The 19416-nt window shown below is 38.2% G+C and overlaps 1 protein-coding gene across 1 annotated transcript; it reads left to right on the forward strand.

Annotated features, from left to right (window-relative positions):
- Nucleotides 1–6509: 6509 nt before the first annotated feature.
- Nucleotides 6510–14920, forward strand: LOC113442846 (testis-specific serine kinase substrate-like). Its single transcript, XM_026710660.2, has 7 exons — nt 6510–6667; nt 9212–9446; nt 10531–10614; nt 12049–12098; nt 12341–12499; nt 12773–12931; nt 14797–14920. Exons 1-7 carry the CDS (start codon nt 6513–6515, stop codon nt 14918–14920), a joined length of 966 nt encoding a protein of 321 aa, XP_026566445.2. The 5' UTR covers nt 6510–6512.
- Nucleotides 14921–19416: the final 4496 nt, after the last annotated feature.

Here is a 19416-nt window from a genome sequence, read left to right on the forward strand (position 1 = left end):
CATACATGATTTCATTACTTCAATAAAAATTATAATCTTCTCCTCATCCTTATCCTTTTTTGTTGTTGTTGTTGCATCCAGCTAGTGTCAGCATTTGTCAGTAAAAATCATGAACTTAAAAGTCACAGCAAAGATTCTAGGTTGGGCTAAAAATGAAATTACACTATTGGATGCTACAAAAAGGGATTATTCTTTGAAAGATTTAGCTATTTGTTAAGCAAAACACATAACTTGCAAACAGTCCAAAGCATTTCGCTGATTGCTCTGGCAATGGGTTGGGTCAAATGCAATGCTAAACCAAAAACTAGTATTACCTACAGTAAATCAAAGGAAACAAAAATTTTCCTTCTTTTTGATCAACATGAGGTGACACCTAACCACAACAATTAAGCTGATACACTATGCTTAATTATTATATACTGAATGAACCACAATTGAATTGATTCACATACCACAGTATACTTAGACCTGATTTTATCAAGTTGTTCTTTCTCAACTTAACAAATTGGACATGATTGTTGTGTTTGGTATAACATGAGAAAGCATGCATGTCAACTTGAATTTCCAGATGCAATAACTATATTCACTATCATCATACACTAATATTGGTTTTACCCAAGCAAATAAAAATCTTTCTATATCTTAACATAATATGTGCACCAAGCCACTATAGGTTAAACAAGCATTAAAGCTTTCTCTTAGAATTATGCAAAATCAGATTTCTTCATTTTTTTGAAGCTGCATTCAAGGAACTTATGTAGAGAGATGAATGCATTTAAATAAATGAAGAAAGCAACAGGTAAATAAATAAGCACATTGCTATCCTAAAAGAAGAGATAAGAACCAGTTTACTCTAGTGGTTAAAGCTCCAGGCTAAAAACCAAAAGACTCAGTCACTTCAGTCCAAATCATCTCACAAGGTGGTTGTAGGAGGAAGGAGTATAAGGTATGTTTACTGCCTTCAGTTATTTATAAAAAAAATAAAGGTGGGACATAAATAAAGAAGAAGGGCCTTCTCTGTGGTGGCTCGATCTCTCTGGAACATCATTCCCCAGAGATTAGAATGCACCCCTCATTAATACTATTCTGAAAGGCACTGAAGACCTGGTTTTTCCAGCGGACCTGGGGAACCCAGAGAGGAATGGAACCAGGAGTGGGATTCAAAATTTTTAACAACCGGTTCTATGGGCATGGCTTTCGTGGTGGGCATGGCTTGGTGGTCATGTGACTGGGTGGACATGGCTTGGTGGTCATGTTATTGGCTGGATGTGGCCAACTCAATATCGCTCACATTGAGGCACGGATCTCCTCACCTGGCCTCTCATGACTGTGGGGATGCTGCAACAGTAGTAAGTGTGAAAAATGGTCATAAGTCACTTTTTTCAGTGCCTTTGTAACTTTGAATGGTCACTCCACACAAGCAAAGTACCAGCAAAGGAGGGGAAAAGAACTCCAGAGAAATTCCTGAGACAGGAAGTCTAGTCCTGCCAAGAATGCAATAAGGGTTAATGGAGAGGCAGTTTCTGTAAGCAACACCAGAATGTTTCCTTCCTGCCTTCCTTACAGGATTAGGTCAGTAATTTCTTCTAACAACCGGTTCTCTGAACTGCTTAGAATGTTAACAACTGGTTCTAGCAAATAAGTGCAAACTTGTAGAATTCCACCCCTGGATGGAACCCATCAAATGGCTAGCTTGATCCGCTGTCATTGGGGTGGGGGGTGGGAGTTGGTTTTTGTTTTTGTTTTGTTTTGTTTTTTGTTTTCCCAAATTTTGTTCTATTGTGCTTTACTAACTTATTTGATTCTTTTTGTTAGTTCTTATTGTTTTTATTTTTATTTTTTGTTTAAAATATGATTTTACATTGTGTAAGCTGCCTTGAGTCACCGTGGGCAAATAGGTGATATAAATTAAATAAATATAAAACAATAATAATAAAAACAACAATGCTTTCAGTTTCCTTAGTTTTTTTATTATTATTTTATTTTTTATTTTGTCAATTGCTTACAAGACAATAGGTATAAGTAAAAACATAGTTATGAATACATGGATACATATAAGAAAAATAAAAAATATATAAAAGAAACAATAGGACAGGGACAGTAGGCACATTGGCATGCTTATGCACGCCCCTTACAGATCTCTTAGGAAAGGAGTGAGGTCAATGGTGGACAGTCTAAGGTTAAAGTTTTTGGGGTTTGGGGAAGAAACCACAGAGTCAGGCAGAGTATTCCAGACATTGACTACTCTGTTGCTGAAGTCGTATTTCCTGCAATCAAGTTTGGTGCAGTTTACCTTGAGTTTGTATTTATTGTTTGCTCTTGTGTTGTTATGGTTGAAGCTGAAGTATTCATTGCCTGGTAAGACTTCATTAAGTCTTACATGGAAAGGCAGGAATAATGATTTATTAAACATATTGCTGAAAAAACATCCTCCAACAGGAAAAAAAAGTGATGGGGCAAAAACACCTCAAAGTAGAATTTAGAATTCTAAAATGCTGGAGAATATATAGCATTGTGGCCGATTCTAAAAAAAGGAGTCCTCAACTTATGATCACAATTGAGCCCAAAATTTTTGTTGCTCAGTAAGACATTCACAAAAGGAGGTCCCATGACTTGGAACACTGCAACCGCCATAAATATGAGTCAGTTGCCAAGTGTCTGAGTTTTAATTATATGACCGTGGGGTGATGCCGCAATGGTTGTTAGTGTGAAAAACAGTCATGTCACCTTTTCAGTGCCGTTGTAACTTTGAATGGTCACTACTATGTAAGTTGAGGACTACCTGTATATGTATGCTATTTAGTTCTCATGATACAATAATCAAATAGGTCCATTTGTAAGCCAATGAATTCTGCTCTTAAAGGAGACAGAAGGAACTGGAAGCAGCATTGCCAAATGCCTAGTTTTTTTGTAGACCAATATGACCTTAAAAATAACCTCGAAATACCCCAAAAATTTCCATCAATTGACCTCCATCCTCCAGCTCTGGGCAGGCGTGGGAATTGCGTGTGGGCCAGGCAAGCAAAGGGTAAGATGAAGTGGGAGCTGGTTCATGCCCATCAGCAGCACCGGGCTTCCCTTTGCCAGTCGGTGACTGCTTTATGGCTATGCACCGGAGTGGGATAGGCACCATCTCAGGGCAGGAGATGTGAAACTGAGCTGGTCTGGGTAAACAGCAGTGGCAGTAGACCTGCCACAAAGAGGAGGCGGCAAGAGTAAAAAATCCGGGGTGTGTGTGAAAACTTTGGCATCTGGATGTCAGGAATTCAGGAAAGGTTGAGGGATCCAAATATTAAGGAGAGGGATGTTGGAGGTTGCAAGGGTGAAACCCCCCTCCCTCTCCATTTTTGCAAAAGGTCCTTGGGAGAGGAGGTGGAAAGCGGGAAAAGAGAAAGAAGAATCTCGATTTGGAGAATGAGGGACCAGCGATGCAGCGAGAGGGGAAGAGGCTGACTGACTCAGTGCACCAGCATCATCTACACCCCTGGAATACATTTTGCAGTTATTATTCATCAGTTTGCTATATCGTCCCATATGAAAACCCTTTAAAAGTATTCAAAACAGCCCCAATTAACCTGAAAAACTAAAAATTTCCTGCAACATTTCTCCAAAACAAGCCTACATGGTGGGAAGACTGCCCAACTGGCAACTTTGAATAGAGGACAGAAACATCCGGCCATCCTTGCTCGTTATGCCTTTTTTTTCCGAAGCCAATCAGCTGAAATTTGATGATGATCCCAACGTGGACTTCTCGCCCAATAACAGATCCCAAGAACTCTTCCCCACCCAGCAGCGAGCTGCGATTCCACTTGATTTCGTAAGAACATCCCTCAAGCCTAAGAGGAAATGGGTGAGGCAGCCTTTGACTGACATTTCTTAAAATCGATCAAGACATTCAAACCGAAGGGGCATGGGGGAGGCTGGCTTAGGTGGGCTTCTTGGGAAACCATGTCCAATTGAAAATGCAGAGCTGCAGAAGAGACTTATTTGACATTAAGATTCATCGGATCCAATAGGGAGATCCGATGAATACCAATTCCGAATACCAATTAGGCTTGGAAAAGACTATTTTGAGGACCTAAATAAAATTGTGTTGAAGTATATATATCGCAAGGTAAGAAAGCGAGGATAAAGCTAAAGCTTTTGCAAGATGCCAGAACTAGAGGAGGGTTTGGCCTGCCTAATTGGGAGTTGTACTACCAAGCTGCAAATTTGATGTGGGTTAAGGAATGGATACATTAAGGAAGACTAGATTGTTGACATTAGAAGGTCATGATTTGTTGTTGGGTTGGCATGCTTTTCTATGGTACAAGGGAACCAAAACACAGGGCTATTTTAGAAGACATTATATACGGGAGTCTTTGTGGCTAAATTGGGAGAAGATAAAAAAACAATGTTATTTGAAAATTCCAGTTTGGTTATCGACGATAGAAGCATTTTCTTATCCTATAATTTATAAGAAGGAACAAACAGTTAGATATGGGGAATTATTAGATGAAAAGGGTGAACTTAAATCGATACAAAATTTAGAGGAACAAGGTATAAAGATGAATTGGTTTTCATATGTGCAAATACATTCAAGGTATGATGAAGATTCCAAAACAGAAGGATTTTATGATAAACAGACTGATTTAGATAAGATTTTGACAGGTACTGATGAAAAGGTGATTAAAAAACTATATGGTTACTTATTGGGAATTAAGCTAGAGGAAGAACACGTTAAAGAAACTATGATTGCTTGGGGGAGGAATTTTGGATATGGGATTGATTTAGAGAAATGGCAGAAATTATGGTCGCAAAATTATAAAATGACAATGTCTACAGCTTATTAAAAAAATCTGTATAAGATGTTTTACAGGTGGCATTTCCCCCCGACAAGGATAGCAAGAATGTTTAAGAATAAATTGGAAAAATGTTGGAAATGTCATCAGATACCTGGTTCATATTACCATATGTGGTGGACTTGTGAGGATGCTAGAAAATACTGGACTAAAATCCGCATGTGGTTGGAAAAAATGACAAAGAAACATATAGATTTGAAACCGGAGCTTTTCTTATTGGGAATCCTACCAGATTTATAGAGTAAAGACTTGAAATATTTGATTGTAAATGTATTAACTGCGGCTAGGATTGTATTTGCAAAAAATTGGAAAAATGAGAAAATTCCATTGCAGGAAGAAATTATTAAGAAAATATTGGAATGTGCTGAGATGAGTAGATTGACATTTGAAATTAGAGAGCAAGAAGATAAATAATTTTATAAAATTTTGGACCTTTTCTATCAATGGCTGGACGATGAAATACAAAAATAGAATATTTAGAATGTTAGGTAATAAGGAATATCCTTGTTTTTTTTTCTCTTTTGCTACTTGACACTACATCTATAAAGTGCTTTTTTTTAGGATAGAATTGGTATGATTATATGATTTGTTATAGAATAAATTACTTAAATTATAGTTATCTCATAAAGTATGAATGAATAAAAGTATAGTCAAATGATTTTTTTTTAATAATGATATGAGGGTATATAAGTTTGGACTGATAATAAGAGTTATTATGTAACATAATTGTAATTGAGACTACGAAATGAATGCACAAAACTGATGAACCAACCGACACACTGTTTGTATATAAGTATGGAAGAGAGCTGATGCTTTTATGTTTTGTCTGTTTTGTTTGTTTGTTAAAAAACCAATAAAATTGTTTTCAAAAAAAAATAATAATTCAACAACCAGTTCTCTGCCCTAATGATTTCTTCCAACAACCAGTTCACCAAACTGCTCAGAAAGTTAACAACCAGTTCTCCCGAAGTGGTGCGAACTGGCTGAATCCCACCACAGCCTGTGGCCTACTTGTAACCGGGATCGCACAAGCAGCAGACTGGTGCACACATGCATAGCTCAACTCACATGAGCAGCGGGTCAACATGCATGCACATGCAGCTCCATTAGGAGTCAAGCTACATGTATATGCACATGCATGCGGCCGGTGCTTGGACAAGTTGAGGTGTGTGTGTGTATGCACCAGCCAGCCTCTTGTGCACCTTGGCTGTATTTATCTCTGATATCTGAAACTATAAGTGCTTGCAGCTATGGGGAAGACAGGCGGGGATCCTTCACCAAATGAATCTTGTATAAAAAAAGACAATTTCATTTAAATACATTGGTTTGAACTTTTTAAATAATGTTTCATTTCACATATAACTAAGCCATAATGCAGTTCAATATGATTTAACTATATCAATGAGTTTCTTTGATGTCAGGATTACAGTCTTGGATTAATTTTCTTTCCATTGAATGCTATACTGACATCATAGAATGCTTGTGATATAAACTGTTGATGGAAAAATGGGGTCACATGATTGTCACCCATGGCAACTGTTGTGAGGTCATAAGAGCAGCTGGGAGATCCCTGCACCACTTGGAGAGCAGACTGGATTATAACTGATAGATGTTCCCAGGTGCAGACAAGAAAATTTGTGCTCAAATCAGGTATTAACCCCCAATCCAATAATGGCCAACATGGTGAAGACCATCTGGCAATTCAAAGAAATAAATGAGGCTGGAGACACACCAACTGGAATTGAGAGTCAGGCTCAGGGCAGCAAGGAGGAATTTGGAAAGTCTACTGACATCCCCCAAAAGAAGAAAGCTATCCCTTTCCATGGGTGAGTGACCTGGTAAGAAAAAGAATGGAGGTTGAGTTCAGTGTATTTGTTGCAGCATGTGGGAATATACAGGGAAATGTGTGAGTGTGCTCAGTAGCGCATCTGTTTGCTTACAAACGTTTCCAGATTCAGTCCTAGACATCTTCAGCTGAAAGGACCAAAGCGGATGATGCAAAAAAAAAAATAATAATCTTTTTTATCTCTGGATTATGGAGAGCTGCTGCCCTCAGACTCCAGCTTTGTTGGACTATAGTTTCCAGAATTTGTAGCCTGCATGGCCAAGCTGCCTGAGAATAATGAAAGTTTGTAGTCCAACATTAGACTAAGTAGGTAACAAATCTCATCTGATCTAGAGCAGGTAGCATAACAGTAATTATTGCTGACAATAACTGGATAGGTATTGTGGGAATTCATCTAGCCTGGGGGGAGGTATTTGGCAGCAGCACACATTTGATTCTATCAAATCAAATCAATTTGATTCTATCAAATCAAATTGACTTTTTGTTCCAACAACATGCAACTCAAAAGCCAGTCAGCCCTTATGCATATATTATGCTGATTCACACTCAGGAGCTCACACTTTAGTTTACTTTTCTTGCAAAGCATATGAATCACTGCTCCTTTAAAAAAAATCATTTCTAATTCCTGCCCAAGCAAGTGTGGGGGTGGGAAACCCATTCTTTTCTTCATTTTCTGGTCCCAACTATAGTGCTGGAGAAAAATCCAGGTTTTATATATACATGGTTGTTAAATACTCTTTCTTATGTGAAATGTTTGTTCACTCAGCTAGATAAGAAATTGCACCTTAAGATGGTTATCACTGAGATCTCAGAAATCCTGGCTTTGTATGTGCTTGAATTATTTTCCCTGATGACTTTTTTAAAATATAGCCTTTTCTATAGACTTTGAGCTAACTTGGATTCCTTATGTGTAGAATCCAACAGATTGGCTGAGAAAGCATCTAAAAAGGTCCTTTGGGATTTGATCTTGTGAACTCTGAGGTAGCAGACAGGAGTCTCTCACATTAATTTTGCAACCAGAAGTTTGAATTCCTCTACAATTAAACTTCTCACTAATGTTCTGTACCATGATATTTTTCTGAACTATCTAAGAGAGGTGTGTGTGTGTGTGTGTGTGTGTGTGTATGGGTGGCATTATTCTGCAGTGGTACCACTCTTAGGTTATATTTGTAGCGTCAAGAGAAGTGACACTATAGGGCACTTGAATGTGCAGTGCCCCAGGAATTGATTCTCCTCTGATCTCTCCCATTTGTTATTTAAATGAAACCACTGGGAAAGGTCATTTGATGGTTTGGAGGGAAGAGTTCAAAAGTATGTACTATGCATAATGACACCAAACTTTATGGCCTCAACATAGCAAGAAATGTACAGGAGATCCTCACGCAGAATGGGAAAAGTGACAGACCAAATGGAATGGCAAGAAATTAAGTTCAACTGAATCACAGCAAGCAGAAGTTATTTATTGCTTGTTCAGAAACAATTGGCATTATTTTGTGCTCCAGTGTTGACTTGATAGAACTAGGATAAAAATAGGGATCCTTCTGTATGATTAACAGGTGGATTCTGTTACCAGGAAAGCTTTTGTGTTTGTGTTCTGTGTTTCTGTTCTAGTGTTTCTGTTCTGTCCTTGGCAGTGGAAGACATTGACAGTAGGCATTCTTATCCTCATTACCTCAACATTATTTATTCCAATATATTCTGTGTGGGCTGCATTTAAAGATTATTAAAACTCGAGTTGGTACCCAAAGGCTGCAAGCTGCGATCTGCTTCAGCAGTGTAGCATTGGGCTGTGAATTATGCATTGGTTAACAATAAAATTCCCTGTATACAATCCTTGCTTTAATCTATAAAATCTTCCCCCTGTTGGGTTGTACTACTTTATGAACCATCTTCTTCACATAAATATTGCGGGTCCTATCTGGGAGGGGCTTCTTTGGACTCCCCCGCCATTTCAAGCAGTGATGGGATGAGAGTATTTTTGATAGTTGACCTATCTCTTTGGAATAGTATGTTGCTTATATTTATTGATAGAGGGATAGGATAGTATATGAGTCACCCAAAATGTGTTAACTTGATCGTAGTATATGCAATACATAAGTAAAACCAGGTGTTCTAATAATGCGTTGTATTTCAATTCTCAAAATTTCCAGGATGATATCCCAGACTTTCCATATAGTAATCCCATAAATTGAGGATGCTAACAACAAACACAACCTGGAAAGCATCATGTTTGAGAGAGCTGAGCTAGGATTTTGTCGTTATTTTAATATCTACATGTACTGACATATGTTTGCTCAGGAAGGGTATTTTAAAAAGCATGGCAAAAAAATTATAAAATTGCTACCAGCCAAGAGTTGTTTTTGGTTCCCAAAAGCTTAGGCTGCCAAAAACTATATTAGCCATTGAGGCATCACAAGGCTCCTTCTTATAGTAAATTATCAAAACTACCTCTCTGCTATATGTTATGTAAGGAAAAAAGTAGTCCATTACCATTATCTAAGAATAATATGTGTACTTTTTCCAGATTTGAGCCCCATATTACCAGTGAAAGCCCTAATCTGAACTTGAAGCGTTCTTCTGCTTCTACTAATGTTTCTCTCCTGAATCTAACTGATGAGGAACATGATGATTCCATCAGTGAGAATGAATCCACAGATAATGAGGGCCTGCCGTGGGGAGCAGGAGATGAAAGACGGGATCCTCTGCTTCCCATCAAGCCAGCTTGGTCAGAAGATGAAGATGATACTTCTAGCCAACGGGTGAGGAAATGAATTACAAGCCCAGCCCATATACCTGTTGCTGCTTTACTAGATAATTATCTTGCCCTGAATTAGTATTGTTCTAATAATTAACAAGTAAAAATGCTTCTTTTCCCCTTCCTCACCAAAAACAACTAGATCTTATGGCTCTTTAAATAATGTGATTGGCCCAATTGCTACTGTATGACATGATGGTAGTTATTTAAATGCATAAAACACTGGTCTCTTTAGTGCTACAGTAGATTAACAGGCTCTCTTGCTAAATTTCCCCAGGAACATTTATACTCTTCATGTGCTTGGGGTCTGTCTGTATATCTTTTAAATGCATATTCCACTTGAAGATGATACTTTTCATCTTTCTCTAGTGAACGGAAAGTGTCTGTTCTGTTAGAACATCTAGTCTGGTCTATGTCTGCTACTTCAGATTTATCACATTGTCTCTTCCATCCTCTGTATCCAGAGGAAAAATGAGCTGGTATTGAAGTACAGCAGCCAAACTTTAAGCCAAACACAAAGTCCTGGTTATTACTGGCACTTCTCTAACTTCAGGGATGCGTCTGCAGGCCACGCTGAGATGTCTACCTGAGGTAGCACTTGATTCAAAAGCAAAGGAATCATAGTAGTATACATACACTGTTTAGCTCCACGGTGGACTTCCTATAAGGTTGCAGAAAATAATTCCATTGTGGGCTTCCTATAATACTTATAAAATAATTCCAATATCTTTTTGTTGGGCCTAGCATTTGTTTGGGCAAGCAGCCTGGATGCTCATCTGATTTTGCTTTTCTTTTAATTTATTATTAACTTCATGCGCCCCCCAATACAGACCTTCCTCAATAAGAGTCATTTTGCATGTGGTGCAATCAAGTTGAGAAGATAGTCAGAAATATTTACACATATATTTCCCAAATTTATCATTAGTAAAAAAGAAAAGTGGGAGAATTTTCAGCTTCTTCTGTATCACAATTTCTTGAAAAGACTTTTATAGAAAATGTACCACGTTGAATGCAAATCCTTTTTAAACTAATGCCATTTGCTTAATGCTTGGCCATCTGAGTTTCTTCCCCTCTGAAATTTCTTGAAGGAAAGCTGCCAAAAAGTGACAAAATCTGTGGAGGATGCTGAAATAAAGACCAGTGTGCTGGAAGAAAACTCAACCCTCTTCGAGGTGAGAGAGAAGACACCAATTTTTGCTCCTATCTCTTTTGAGCCTTTTTTCCAGCTTTGTCAAGTGATTCTCTTTCCAATAAAAAAATATCACGAACCTTTTACCAAAAGGGAGCCATTGCCTACTAGGGATTAAGGAGATTATAATTCAGGTCCAAGGTCAACCATCAAAGCTCTCTCTCTCATGCTCGCATACTGCACAAGGTGATTGTTGGAAAATTTGGAGGAGCTGTGCACAGGAAAAATAAGCACCCTCAACCATGCTCAACTCCTTGTGATATAGGTTTTAACAGCAATATGAAAATGATTTGTTGTTACCTTTTCTAAGATTTTGCTTTTAAAGTCTCACCAGCATTGTGTAGGGGTTAACTTTGGACTGGCACTGAAGAGACTGTGGCTTCTTATAGACTTAGAGACATACATATAATTGGTTTCTTCCAACCATATCCCTTTGAGAGGGCTGGGCTGAGAGAGGGAGAGACTGGTGTCTTTAGACCTGTACTTTCCTCTGTTAGCCCAGCCCCCTGAAAGGAATACCCCTGGAAGAAACCAGAAAAGTTAGAAGTAATCTTGCCAGCTTCAATTTCTCATTCAAAGTTGGAGTAGAAATCTAATTAATCACCATAGTTAGTTATGGTCATATTTCCTGGTGGGTTATCTGAGTGTTATATGGTTAAGTGTCAAGATAGCAATATTAAGTTATTATCCTCTGTAGACTCCTAAATAGGGAAGAGGAGGAGGAGGAGGAAAGGATGATGCAAATTCTCCATCTCGCCCATCCTCTGGTTTCTGGCACAACCATCTCTTTTTTTACATGCTCTAAGTGATCCTGCAGTTTGTCCCTTTCATTTACCCTCTTATTAAATTTGAAAGGTTTGGAATTATTTGGATTTCATTATCAGCACTCACAAAGAAAGCAGCACAAGACTGCATTCTTCTGAAGATTTTGCTGAATTGTATTTTCTAAAGGTTCACTTTGAGGTGAACCTTTGTTAGATAAATAATGTGTTCCTTCTCTTGCTTTAGCCCAGTTGTGTACCACATCTGCAGCCAAGCCAAGGTGACCAATTGTTCCAGCAGCCCGTTGGGCAGGAAGGAAAGGAAATAAAGAAACTGAACACAGGAGATCAGCCTGTTAAATAAGATAATTGGAATCACATAATTGGAGTCCTGGCCCAGTTTTAAGCTTGTTGCAATGGACATAACAAAATGGACATGATTTAATCAAGTGATCACAGCTGCCATGTTGACTTCTTTGAGCCATGCCCACCATATGCCCCCAAGGGAAATCAAAGTAATTGAGACACACATACTAAACCACCAGCAAGGGTAACTTGTTCTATATTAGCCTTTCCCAGAAAGAACCAAGTTTACATATACTAAATACCCCAAGTTAATCTTGTTCTTTCCCTGTCACTTCCCCTACTCTGTTTAGAAGAAACTGCGTAACTTACAGCAACAGGTTCAAGTAGAAGACTTTCGTTGGTAAGACCTCATGGCAATTGCTGGAATAGGGGATGGCGAGTGGGGTCTCCAAACAATTTTTGTACCTCATAAGTAGCATGATCCCCAAGGTTGCCCATCCTTGGGGAGAGTGATCTCCAGAAGTACACTGTTGCTCTCTTGGTACCTCTCTGAGGAGGGAAGGAGAGGGAAGGAGTCTTGATTTTGTTGGAGGCACCAAGATATCCTCCAACCTGGCCTCTTTCTATCACATCTCACTCAAGGAAATGCATGCTGGAGCTAGCCCAGAAGGAGGTGTTGCGGCTATTGGCCCAGTTGGGGATACGCTTGGAAGGAGTGCTTCCCCAGAATGAAAGGACACAAGTGGAACAAGGCCAAGCACTCAGGATGCTGCGGGAGGAACTGGATGAAGTCTCTGCCATGTATGTGCCTTTGCTGAGCAAAGAGTATCTTTTCTTGAAGCTGGACAGCCATGTCTCTCCTCCAATCTCCAGTGCTTTTAGGTTCTTCTGAGTTGTGGTCTCTTATTCCCAATGAAAGAAGTACTAGATTTAAAAGATGATGTTTCCTAGAGCCAAGATTGGTGTGGAGACACAAACTTGCATCTGTCTCAGCTGTTACAGGGCTTTGAATTTGAAATTTGTAGATGTTTGCTATATTTACTTATTGCTACTGTCATTTTCTTCACATGCCAGGGCAAAGCGGGCATCAATATCTTTAACTCAGCTCCGTGTAGACCTGGATGGGCTCTGGCAGGTGAATCCACTCTTGGAAGATGTATCCCAGTATCTTGGTACACTCAAGAACATAGAAGCGCTTAATTGGCCTCCTCCTACTTGTGCTAGATGTTCCAGGTACCTATTTCAAACCTTGGAGTCAGAATTGAAGAATATAGGCTAACCCAATAATGAAAATCAAAGGCTAGTTTAAAAAAGGATGCATAGATTAGGGCAATAAGTTTAATTTCCTTGATTTCATGGAGGCCAATGTCATAAAGCTTCTAAATAATGGTTGTCTTAATCACAATTTATTAAAGAAAGCATAGGCCTTGATTTACTGTATGACTAATTGAACCTGGAATTATATAGTCAGAAATCATGTCAGTAGTTAAGCAGGTCACCATCTGACCACATTTGATTTTACAACATTTTTTTGTGGAGGCTATTAAGCAAAAAACACAGTTTTTAAACACCACAGTTGTTAAGTGGATCAATGTTATTCAATGGGCATTTTTACCAGAACCAAGAAGTAAATGCCAGAAATCCATTTAAAAACCCACAGAAAATTATGGTCCCACAATTGGGACCCTGCAAGCATCCAAAATATGAGTGATATGGTCATTAACTAGGACTATCTGCATTAGCTACATACACACATTAAGACATAAATCAAAGGTAGGCCTGGATTACTGCTTGAATTTCCAGCCTTCTGGTGGGCTACAAGAAATCTTCCAGTGACTTGCTTATCCAAGTAAGTTATAGAGAGGTTTTTGCTGCTTCTGTCGAAGGAAATTGTTAACTAATATAAATGTATTTCATCTTCTGGGCTCAGACTCCCATTCCCATCTTATTTGCCATTTTTTTTACTAAAGCATTAAAATTTGGCATTCTGCCTTTAAATTGTGACATTCTGTGATGTTTTGGGCATGGCAGATGGAGTGCTGGATTTGGTAATCCCCATGGGCCACAAAAACTGAGATAAACCAAACTTACCACATTATGGCTTAATATGATTGATTGACTAATTAAATCAATTTAATAGCTGTCCAGTTGATATACGAACCAGAGCAGTGCACGCACCCCTCCCCAAAAAACAATAGATCCCTCAATATTAAAATACAATAAAATATATTTCCAAAATAGCTTTATTGACCCAAACCAATCCAGAAACAGTCAACTGGGAGAAAACCTCCATAGCCAGTGTCCGAGGAAAAGCCTTTGAAAGATACAGTTAGGGCCATCTGAATCTTTGGAAGAATGGTGTGCAAGAGGACAGGCACAATGAAAAAGTAGTCTTGGATCTCCAAATAATGCAACTTAAGTGAGGGGTCTCTGAGCATGCTTACCTTTGTCATAGCTTATTGTAGTGATTCTCAAACTTAACGATTTTCTGCTGTATGGATCTTAATTCCCAGAATTCCCCAGTTTTCATTAGCTAAAGCCTCTACAGCTTGACATTACCAAGGGTGAGAAACATTCTCTTATTGGATGGACATGATGAATGAGAACAAATTCTTTAAGATTTCTCCATTATTACCCCAAAAAACCCTTACTTAAGCAGTCCATCAACAGTATGTTAACCAAAAACACAGACTTAATATTACAGATTTCCTTTCAAGGACTAGCAAGTAATTTCAATTTTCCAGTTCACAGAAGAGTAGGTCCAGTACTACAGAAGCCAGTAAATTGATTATTCACATGAGCAGTTAATTGGCTGCTGCTGAAAATGGAGCTTTCTACAAAATCAAGTATCTGGCATTGACTTTATATTCCTGAGAACATCTGTTTCCATTTCTTTGAAAAAGGTCAAGTTGCTAAAGCTCATGATAATGGCATGCATGTTTAGAAGAATCAAGAGGAGCTGGTTTTTAAATGGATTTTTAAAAATCCTCTTTAAGCTTAGAATTTTCATACCCTCTCCCCTTCCTTCTCCCCCCCGCTAACAGTACTTTTTCCAATTGACTCTTTATTTCACTTCCTGGTTCATTTCCCACCCACAGCTACAGCATTGTGAATACAGAGGTGCTGCAAAAGATGTTCGAGCATGCGACAGCACCAATTTTGGAGGAGCTGAAGCAGCAGGCGCAATCAGAAGGCATATGCCCCAGCTGTCAGCATTTGTAGAAGATCACGATACAGTGAGGCACAGAGTAAATTAAGCCAGACTTTCCTGCCCCCAATAAAACGATTTCAGAGTGCAGCCTTTCTGGAGTTTTCTTTTGACCCTAAGTCAGTATAGGCAAGATCAAGATCTGGGAGATTTGGAGCAGATCCATCTTCAATCTGCAAAGCTACCTGTTCTGAATTTTGTTCCCATTCTAATATGTCATCAGTTTTCCAAAAGTTCCAATTCTAATATGACATCAGTTTACCAAAAGTCTATACATTGACTACAGAGCTGATTGCATCAAAAGAAAGTCACACAACCCACAACTCCACATCCAACCCCACCCCATCCAATCCAACATCACTCAAAACAAGGCAAGCATGCCCCTAACTACCTCTATTCCAACCACAACTGGCCTTAAATGCAAGCTATTCAATGCAAGAAGCCTTGTAAATAAAATACCTGAATTTCTCCTCTTACTAAATACGGCTAAATTTGACATATTTGTCTGTGAAACATGGCTCAACGCATCTCTCCCTGACTCCATTACCACAGTAAGAGACTATCATGTTTACCGATCAGATTGTGAAATCCATAGAGGAGGTGGTGTTGCTATTTTCTATAAAAAGTCCTTACATCTAAAAAACATCCAAATTACCCAAGAGCTTGCTCTTCCTGAGACCATCATCTGTGAACTGTCCTTAAATATCACATTTTGGTTCTTACTATGTTACAGAGCCCCTGATTATGACACTGAACATGCAAACAAGCTAAATACACTACTAACATGGGCAGCATCCTGCCCACACCCTTTTATCTTTCTTGGTGACTTCAATCTATCTCATATTAACTGGACCCTTAACGAATGTATGAATGAACCCATACATGAAAACTTCTACAATGCAGTAACAAATCTGGGACTAGAACAACTAGTAACCAACAACACTAGACTTAACAACTGCCTTGATCTCATCTTCTGCAATAGTTGGAATTCAATTTATGGAATACAAATTAAAGAACCTTTTTCCAACAGTGACCACAACATGATTGACTTTGCCTCAACATACATCCACACAAAAATCACCACAATAACGAAATCCCCAATTATAACTTCAAAAAAGGCAACTATGATCTTATAGACAATGATCTCTCATCCCTTGATTGGCAATTTCTATTCTCTGGATACAATACTGTAGAAGACCATTAAAACATATTTTTACTTGAAGTCAAAAGATTCATCAAACTATATGTACCATTAACAACCCCCAAAACCAGAAAAAACAAATTACCCAAAACAATAAGGAAGCTTCAATCCACAAAGAAATCACTTTGGCGGAAAAACAAATCTGGTCACATTGCCAACTTCAAAAGCCGATACAAAAATTTATGCCACCAGATAAAAACTGAATGCACCAATTATCACATTAAACAAGAAGAAGACCTTCTACACACCAATTCCACCCTCACTTTCTACAATTTTATAAACAACAAACTAAAAGACACAAGGTCCATCCCACCCCTGAAAGGACTTCAACGATGACACTATTAAAGCCAACCTCTTTAACACATTCTTTGGCTCAGTATTTGTAAACAGCAATGGATCATGCCCAGTATTTCCTAGTTGAATCACGGACAACTACAATGATCTAATACATATCAATTTTACAGAAGACAATGTTGAAAAAGCACTACACAATCTAAAACCATCTCTATCTATTGGACCGGACAGAATATGTGCCTACTTCTTAAAAAAGCTATCCACTGCCATAGCCGAACCTCTAAGCATAATCTTTGAAAAATCTTTCAGGACCAGTTCCTTGCCACTATAGTCACAGAAAGGGATACGCCAGCCTAATTGAAAATTACAGACCAATCTCTTTATACTGCGTCACCTGTAAAGTCATGGAATCAATTATTAACCACTCCATCATCCTCCACTTAGAAACAAATACTCTATATAAATGACCTCAGTGATTATATCAAGAGCAACTGCATTCTCTTCGCTGATGATGTAAAGCTATTCAACACCACAGAGAATACTGCTACCCTTCAAAAAGACCTTGACTATGTATCAGAATGGTCAAACAAATGGCAATGTCAAATCTCAACAAATAAATGCTCTGTCCTACATATTGGCAAAAAACAAATCAGAAAATAAAATACAGGCTGAATAGTCAAGACCTTGTTGATGATCCAAACTCTGTCAAGGATCTTTGAGTACTCATCTCAAATGACCTAGGTGCGAGAGCCCACTATAACTACATAGCCAAAAAGGCATTAAGAGGAGTTAACCTAATCCTATGTAGCTTTTTACGTAGCTTTTTCTCTGGTAATATTACACTAATAACTACAGCATACAAAACATTTGCTAGACCAATACTTGAATACAGCTCATCAGTCTGGAACCCACATTATGTATCTGATTAACACAGTTGAGAAAGTCTAGAAATATTTCACAAGAGTTCTCCACCCCTCTACTCATCGCAGAATACTTATGCCACCAGACTCGAAATTCTAGACCTAGAAAACCTAGAACTACGCCGCCTTCCGTCCGATCTAAGTATAGTATATAAAATCATACATTGCAATGTCCTACCTGTCAATGAATACTTCAGCTTCAACCATAACAACACAAGAGCAAACAATAAATACTAACTCAAGTTTAATCGCACCAAACTTGATTGCAGGAAATACAACTTCAGCAACAGAGTGGTCAATGTCTGGAATACTCTACCTGACTGTGGTTCCCCAAACCCCAAAAACTTTAACCTTAGACTGTCTACTATTGACCTCAGCCCTTTCCTAAGAGGTCTGTAGGGGGTGTGCATAAGTGCACCAACGTACCTACTGCCCCTGTCCTATTGTTTCTTTTATATATTTTTATTTTTCTTATATGTATCCATGTATTCATAACTATGTTTTTACTCATACCTATTATCTTGTCAGTAATTGACAAATAAATAAAAAGTATTTCAAATATTTTAGTTTAACAAAATATTGGAGGTGATTGTCAGTGTGCAAAGCACATTTGCTTTATCACTGCTTGGTTCCCTTCTTGCTCTGCTCTTAGCAGTTCCCTGAAAGTCTTGAATGCATTGTCTTGAGCTCCTCTGTTGGCTTGTCCCTATTGGCCAGTCATCCTATCTCTCCTACCCATCAAGGATGATCTATATTTCATTCCAGTTTCACATAAGTTTAGGAACATCCATTCTCTGTTATTCTGAAAGGCTCTATATAGAAATGCAACCAAAGCTCAGTGTTTTGGGGATGCTACAAAATTTACAGGTATTATCAGAATCTCTACCTTCAATGATTAAGTGCTGAGGAAGAGTAGAATAGGGAGGGCATGAGCATAATTGTGCAAGCTTTTTAATACAGGAGGAAAAAGGGACTTCCTTAGGTCTAGGAAAAAATGAAGAAGCTAACTTTTTTTTTATTAAATGCATATCCCATCTATTTGTCAAAAATGCATTCAAAGCAGTCAATTATCCTGAATTATAAATAAAAAATGTTGTGATGAGTTAAAACAAGGTAAAACAGATTAATAATAAAAGGATGTGTTGCTTTTATGCCTTTTATTAAGGAGAGAACTGCAAATCAGCAAGAAGTTTAAGCAAGTATCCTACAGCACAGGAAGTTGGCATATTCCAGTACTATCTTTGACTTTTATTTTATTTATTTTTGTCAATTGCTTACAAGATAATAGGTATAAGTAAAAACATAGTTATGTTATGGATACATATAGTTATGGATACATATATGAAAAATAAAAAAAATGAAAAAAACAACAGGACAGGGACAGTAGGCATGATGGTGCGCTTATGCACACCCCTTACACAGAACTTAGGAAAGGTCAATAGTAGACAGTCTAAGGTTAAGTTTTCGGGATTTGGGGAAAAAAACCAGAGAGTCAGGTAGAGTATTCCAGACACTAACCACTCTGTTGCTGAAGTCATATTTCCTACAATCAAATTTGGTGCGATTAACCTTGAGTTTGTATCTATTGTTTGCTCTTGTGTTGTTATGGTTGAAGCTGAAGTATTCATTGACAGGTAGGACATTGCAATGTATGATTTTATATACTATACTTAGATCGGACAGAAGGCGGCGTAGTTCTAGGTTTTCTAGGTCTAGAATTTCGAGTCTGGTGGCCTAAGGTATTCTGCAACGAGTAGAGGAGTGGAGAACTCTTCTTGTGAAATATTTCTAGACTTTCTCAACTGTGTTAATCAAATACGTAACGTGGGTTCCAGAGTGATGAGCTGTATTCAAGTATTAGTCTAGCAAATGTTTTGTATGCTCTAGTTATTAGTGTAATATTACCAGAGAAAAAGCTACATAAAAAGCTACGTAAGATTAGGTTAACAACTCTTAACGACTTTCTGCCTATGTTGTTACAGTGGGCTCTAGCACTTAGATCATTAGAGATGAGTGCTCCAAGATCCTTGACAGAGTTTGGCTCATCAACAAGGTCTTGACTATTCAGCCTGTATTTTATTTTCTGATTTGTTTT

This window comes from Pseudonaja textilis, chromosome Z (genome assembly GCF_049901715.1).
Source record: "Pseudonaja textilis isolate UNSWEBS1 chromosome Z, rPseTex1.2, whole genome shotgun sequence".
NCBI lineage: Eukaryota > Metazoa > Chordata > Lepidosauria > Squamata > Elapidae > Pseudonaja > Pseudonaja textilis.